This window comes from Sciurus vulgaris (genome assembly GCF_902686455.1).
Source record: "Sciurus vulgaris genome assembly, chromosome: 3".
In the NCBI taxonomy this organism is placed as follows: domain Eukaryota; kingdom Metazoa; phylum Chordata; class Mammalia; order Rodentia; family Sciuridae; genus Sciurus; species Sciurus vulgaris.
The window spans coordinates 5,586,759-5,593,486 of record NC_136463.1 but is presented as its reverse complement, the minus strand read 5'-3'; the positions used below and the strand labels follow the sequence as shown (position 1 = coordinate 5,593,486).

The 6,728-nt window shown below is 62.3% G+C and overlaps 1 protein-coding gene across 1 annotated transcript; it reads right to left on the bottom strand.

The window, feature by feature from the left end:
- Positions 1 to 2,147: 2,147 nt before the first annotated feature.
- On the bottom strand, positions 2,148 to 6,476 carry TRIM47 (tripartite motif containing 47). The gene is made up of 6 exons (XM_079135221.1): positions 5,756 to 6,476; positions 4,638 to 4,733; positions 4,179 to 4,409; positions 3,820 to 4,015; positions 3,312 to 3,386; positions 2,148 to 3,079 (listed from the first exon to the last, which is right to left on the bottom strand). The coding sequence occupies exons 1-6, from the start codon at positions 6,437 to 6,439 to the stop codon at positions 2,439 to 2,441; spliced, it is 1,923 nt and encodes a 640-aa protein (XP_078991347.1). The 5' UTR covers positions 6,440 to 6,476; the 3' UTR covers positions 2,148 to 2,438.
- Positions 6,477 to 6,728: the final 252 nt, after the last annotated feature.

The following is a 6,728-nucleotide window of genomic DNA, read 5'->3' as shown; positions in this document are numbered from 1 at the left end:
TCAGGACCTGGCAGTCTCCAGCTGCCAAGAGGCGGGGGATGCAGAAGGCCCTCTCTCCGCGGGTTGTTTGGAGCGCTGGAGCATATTTCCCACAGAAACAAGACTCAAGTAGAGGTTGGCTCCACGCCTGGCCCAGAAGTGCCGTGTTCGGCTCACAGCACCATAGCTCCAAACCTTCACCCTCCGCCATTGTCTAGACTGGCAGGGGCTCTGGCAGGGGCTGCTGAGACCACAGACCCTGGGGCAGCTCTGCCAAGACTCTGGGGACCGTGGGAACAGGGCCTGGCGAAGGGCAGCTCTTATACAGCCACAGTGCTGGGAGGCAGGGCTGTGAGTGTGTGTGTGTTTAGACATTTCTAAGCACAGGACACACCTAAGCTGTGGAGTGCGGAGAGTGGCCTGGACAGGGCCGCCTTGAGCAACTCCTTGCTGCCTCTGTGCCTGGGATTCATCTATAAATGGTAGTGGGACTAGATCTGTGGTTCAGATTTTTTTGAATAAAATCATCTCTGTCTAAAGTGTTGGCAGGGGGTGAGGGGGCAGCTCCCACCCTGTTTCCTTCTCCTCTTAGCCCACCTAGCCCATCCTCCTAGGTCTTCTCAGAATATCGTTGCAAGGCCCTGGGCTGCAACCACACACTTGCACCACACAGGCATACACCCAGAAGGCTGCCGCCGCACAAAGGCACTCCTCCCACACCTTCCCCTCTAGCGCTATCCTAGGGTCACAGAAGAAGAGCAGAGTCCTGGGTCGCACTTCAGACTTGAGGTTCTGCAACCTGGGCCCCAGCCCCAGCCCCAGCCCCTTGCTAGCTGCGCAGCCACAGGAGAACCAATCCCCCACTCTAAGTTGTAAGACCATGGTGCTGGGATTTGGGATTGAGAAGCTTGTTGCACAAGGCTCTGTGCCCATCTCCAAAATCTGAAAGTGGCACACTTGTGAGTGGTTGTGGCAAGAATGTGATCAGTCAGGTCAAATTCCACCAAGGAAGCTCCGGGCCTATTTGTCAAACTCACATTCCAGAACATGTCAGGGCTTCCTGCAGGGTCTGGGAGCAGAGGGTTCCCCAGTAAGAGAAGCATGTGGGGTGGATGGTGCCAAGCTGAGGGAGGAGATGGGACAGAGCAGGTAGCCAAGGGGCAGGCCAGGCCTGAGGAAGGTGGCGACTAGCAGCAGGTGGGGAGGGGCTGGAGGAAGCCCCTGACAGCCACACTGGGCAGTGGAGTGGCCCCCTTGCTGGGTGACTGGGGAGCTGTGGGACCTGTGGGTGCCATGGGAACGAGGTTGAAACACAAAGCCAGGAGCAGGGAGGCCCCGCCCGGAAAAACAACATCCTGGCTGTGCCGCCCCCAGGCTGGGAGGGAGGGCCTATTTTTAGCTGCCCAGGGCTGGGGCAGGACTTGTTTGGCCTTGCTGTCTGGCTGTATAACTCACCCATTGTCCCGCCTGACCTTACGGGACGCTGGGAGGCCTCTCTGTCTGCCCCTTACCCTCCAGGCCCACTCTGGGGTGCACTGGGCCATGGAGAACAGAGAGGGAGCCGGCCTAGAAACACAGGTGCCCAGAAGGCTGTGGAGACCCAGGCCAGGTGGGGCGAGGGAGGTGCTGAGGCAGCAGAGACTGCCCTGGGGTCCCCAGACTGGAGGACCAGCGTTGTGGTGCAGATACACAGCTGCCTGCGGAGACCCGAGGCTGAGGCTGTCCTCTCCCGGAGACGTAGGACCTAGTGTGTCAGTGTGCCACCCTGGGTGGGCTCAGGCACATGGCTCCCTGGGCTGAGGGGTGGATGTGAAAGAAGCCTCGGTTGCCACTCCTGCCCTTCCCCAGGTGTCCTGCCCTGCTCTTGGGAGGTGACCTCTGTGTTTTATTCTGGCCACAACCAGCAAAGGGCAGGTCCAGAACTGGCTGTGGCTTCAAGGATGAAAAGCTGGTAGGAGCTGGCCTGTCCAAAGCAAATACAGGAGCCTCCAGGACGACCACGGGGCTGGAGCCTGTGGAAGAAGCCACCTCTGGCTGCCCCTGCCGAGAACTAGGGAGTGGGGGTGCCCTGAAGGGGCTCGGTTCCATCTCTCACCTGCCCACGTTAGGCCAGCTGTTGAAAGCTGAGAAGTCCTGAGAATTCTTTTTAAAAGGGACTGAAAAAGGAGTCATTCATTCAGCAAACGTTTATTGAGCACCTACTGTGTGCCAGGCACTGTTCTAAAAACCTGGAAAAGGAGGGGTTGGGGCAGACTGGATCCGTCCCAGTTGAAGCTTTCTCTTCCAGAAACAAGACTAAAGGTCCTCCTCCCTGAGCGGTGGAAGGCCAAATTATAGGAGGTGGAAGCCTCTAGAGAGGCTGCAGGAGGCCTCGAAGGAGGATGCCTTCCCTGGGGGCAGGACGAGTCCCCAGACTCAAGCCCCCAAGGGCTGAGCTGCGGCAGGAGGATGGCCCCGCATCACCTCCGCTTCAGCACAGATATGCAGGACTTCTTGAGGGGCCCGATCTGCAGATGGGCATCCACACTCTCCAGGAAGAAGGCGGGCTTGAGCCTGTGAGCGAAGAGCCCTGCCAAGTGGCTGTCCAGGCGGCTCTGGAAAGGGTCAGCAGGGGAGGCCGGGGCACCCCCGCGACGTTGCCGGGAGGCCTTCAACCTCCGCAGCAGGCTCATCTTGCCATCGCGCACGGCGTAGAAAGCCAGGGCCCGGTCAGCGTACTCCAGGCAGATCCCGACCGTGGGCGAGAAGGGCTGGGGGAGAGCCAGCTCCAGCCCATGGAACCAGACGGAGAAGTTGCGTCCATTCCACTGCAGGCAGCAGGAATACGCGTTGCGGCCCAGCCGGCCCCGGTCGTAGGGCTCTTGTGGGGAGAAGCCTTCGGCCATGACCCCCACGCTGACCCAGCCCTCAATGATCTCTACCTCCCAGTAGTAGGTGCCACGGTCCAGGGCGCCTTCCCCTAGCACCTGTTCGCAGTGGGTGAAGCGAGTGGGTGACTCGGGGTAATTGATGGGACACAGCACTCTCTTGACACCTTTGGTTCCAAAGAGTTGCAGGAACTTGTCTGCCGTGTCGCTATCCAAGTCCACGATGTAGGCGACTGACCCCACAGACGGAAGAGAGATGCAGGGCTCAGGGTCAGACTCAGATGCGATGGTCCCCGCCCCGCTTAAACACAGCTTCACCCCTCTTCTGCCACCAGCTGAACTGAACACCCCAGGAGGCGACCCCAACCTGACTTCATTCACCCCAGGGACTAGGGAGGGGCGTCAGTACCACGCGGGGGCCGTTTATGAGACCCGTGGGGGAGCAGGAGGGCAGTGTCTACTTACATTTGAGGAAATAGTCCCTGGGAATGTCACTCTCCAGGAGGTTTGTGCTATCAGGGTCCTGGGACTCGCTGTCAGCTGCAGAAGAGGAGACAGTGGCAAGCATATCTCCCCAGACTGCCCGAGGCAGAGCTGAGCACAGTGCACACCCCAGAGCCTGTGACTGCAACTCCCTCCACCCACCTCCCTCTCAGAGTCACCTGGGGACAGACACACACCCTAACATGCCCCCTCATGTGCTCATACACGTCTGTGCCTGAGCTGTGCATCTCTTGCTCCTTGGGTCTCAGCCCCTCTGAAGCTAGAAGCTAGGCCAGAAGCCCCCTCTGCCCTCCAAGCTGTAGCGAAAGAGCTGACTGATCATCAGAGGTGGCGGCTCCAGTCCCTGGCAGGTTTGAGGCCCCTCCCTGTGCCAAGAACAGTTTCCCTCTTCCATTCCTGAATGGGCACCAGGCCTGGGGGCCTGTGTGAGCAGCCCAGGGGTGAGTGAGTCACCTGAGGGGACACTCACCTTCTGAGCCCGGCTTCTGCAGCCCATCATCACTGCCCAGCCCCCGCAGCTGCTCCCACTGGCTGGCACAGGCTGAGGCCAGCACATCTCTCACTGCCCGGACGGCTTGAGAGGACTTGGTGAAGCTGAGCTCCCTGGGGGGACCAGGTCCAGGGCCGCACCCCTCTTCCAGGGCCAGCCGTAGTGCCAGGAGGTCCTGCACCACGCAAATGCTGGTTAGGTCTCCACTGGTCACAGTGCCTCCAGGTGTGGGGGCAGCCCCACCCAGAGCCTGGCACTGCCCTGGCAGGCCGAGCACTCGCCCCGCCTCCACCTTCCACCCGACCCCGGTTCCACTGTGGCACATGAGCTGCCCTCACCTGCAGGAAGCTGACCGAGTCGGCTTCGGGGACCTGACTGAGGTTGTGGCGGGCCCGGCTTAGACGGCTGCGTTGTTCCTCCTGTCGCCGAAGGTCGCCCTGGGAGCGGCCCAGCATGGCAGCCTCCCCCTCCTCGATGAAGCCTAGTACCTCTGTTTGGAAGCCCTGCAGGGCGGCTGCAGCCTCAGCAAACAGCTGGCTCACCCTCTCCCGCTCTGCCACCGCGGCACTCTGTTAGGACGGCAGTGGAGACAGCAATGAGGGCAGAGAGCAGGCCTGGCCTTTGACCTCACAGGGCCAGCCTGCACTCTTAGGGGGATGGAGGAGCTGGATCTGTGACAGGTCAGGGGAGACACTCATGCTTAGTGGGGACTGACAGTGCCCTGAGCAGGATTGTACCATGCCAAACAGTCACTCTGCCAGGAGGTGCACAGGGATGGGGGTTAGGGAGGGTCTGACCTTGATGAGGGCCACCGTGCGCCGGGACTGTGCAATGCAGGCACCCAGCTCATCCATGCGGTCCTCCACAGCACTCAGGACTTTGGGCTGCTCAGCCTGTCGAGGACATCTCTTTGAGTACTGGGTCAGGCCGAGGCCCCAGCCCTACAAAGTTCCTGGGACTTGCCAGGGTAGAGGGGAGTGGTGACCAGGGAGAGATCTGTGCTTGGACGGGATTGGAGTGGCCATCATATTCCATAATGCCAGAGGTGCCTTCAGCCCAGGGGGGTGGCATTACCAAATTTCGGGTGAGGGGGCAGGCTGACCATGGGTGTCTGCCTTCCTCTGATCAGCCCCACCAATACAGGGCCATCAGCTATCCTCTGATCCCAATGTTGCTGAAATTCATTTGAGAATTTCCTCAGTAGGGAAGAAAGTGGGGTGTGAGTGTTACCACACAAGAGGGCATTAATCAGTCCTGGGGATCACTGTCTCTAAAGAGCCTGTATCCCCAACCCAGGCCTGAAAAAAGGGGATTCCAGGCAAATCCCCTGGGTCTTATGAGTCATTGCTCCAGGCAGGAGAGACGGAAAATCCCAAGGCCAGAGGCGTCTGGACCCGGCAAAGGGCCAAAGGAAACTGGGGGCGGGAAGTAGCGGACGCTGCGCACATGCTCCCACCGCAGCCTGGAACAGTTAGACAGAGGACCTGTGTGTCCAGTCCACCCTCTGTCACACTCTGTCGCCTGCCACACCCATCAGATTTGCCCTAGGCAAATCTGAGCTGGGACCGGCTGGAGCCAAGCCGCATCAGCACCGCTGCCGCTGCTGGAACTAGCAGCTCCCGGCCCCTACCAGGCTCTGGGGGCTTAACCCGGCTTCCTGCCGCCCCAGAGACACTAACCCATGTTCAAGTCCCCTGCTCGCCCTCAGTGTCCTCTTTAGAAATCTCACTAGTCCCTCCTTCCCACCTTCCCATCTCCACCACCGCGAGCAACTGACATTGTCAAGCCGGGACTGTAAAGATCCTCAGAGGAAATTAAGACATAACCCAAGAAGAGCGTGGGATCCATGGCCCTCGGCCCGCTCGCGCACGGCCAGTCACCCCCCCGCTGGCCGCCTGAGGTGCCCACACCCCACCTCCTGGAGCGCGCGCTCTTGCTCCAGTGTCACGAGCTCGTGGCCGCGGTGCTCCTGGGCGGCGCAGGCCTCGCACAGGCATACGCGCTCCACGCGGCAGTAGCGCTCCAGCGGCCGCAGGTGGCGCGGGCACAGGCTCTCCTCCAGCCGGCGCAGCGGTGGCACCAGGCGGTGCCCGCGCAGCGCGGGGCTGCGCTCGTGCGGGCCCAGGTGCGCGGGGCAGAAGGAGGCAAGGCAGGAGAGGCAAGAGAGTGCCGCGGGCAGGGCCGCGCCCTCGGGGCACGCGTCACAGCGCACGGGCTCTTCGCCGGTGGGCCATGGCTCTGGCGCGCACGGAGCGGACGGTTCCGGAGCGCTCGGCGGAGCGCTGGGTGCCGAGGGCTCCGGCGTCGTGCCCCGGGCAGGGCCGGGGGCCGGGGAGGGCATGGCTGGGCCGGAGCCCTGGCGGAGCTGCAGCAGTTCGGACAGTGTGTGGTTCTTGCGGAGCTGCAGGCCGTCAGGGAAGGGCTCCTGGCACAGAGGGCAGCGGGCTGCGCCTCCGGAACCGCTCGTGCCTCCCGCGCTGCGGTGCGGCCAGAGAGCGCCCAGGCAGGAGAGGCAGAAGTTGTGGCCGCAGGGCAGCGTCACCGGCTCCCGAAGCGGCTCCAGGCAGATGGGGCAGCTGAAGGGCCCGCTGCCGTCCATGGCTCCGCGGCCGCCTGGCGCCGCCTGTTCTGCTCCCGCCTGGGAGGGACCCGGACCGTTCGCGCCCCGGCGCCGCCCCTTGGGACAAATGCCAAGGGTCCCGCCCCCCACGTCCCTCCCTCGGCTGGGCCTGCCCTCAGCGCAGCCCGCCCGCGGGTCCTCCGACGCCGGGCCCCGCCTGACTTGAAGAGGCTCCTGCGCGCCCGCCCCTCCTACGTCCCCACCCGGAGCGCTCTGAGGGAGGCGCTGCTGAAAGGGTGTGAAAGGCAGGAACGAGGGCAGGGAATTC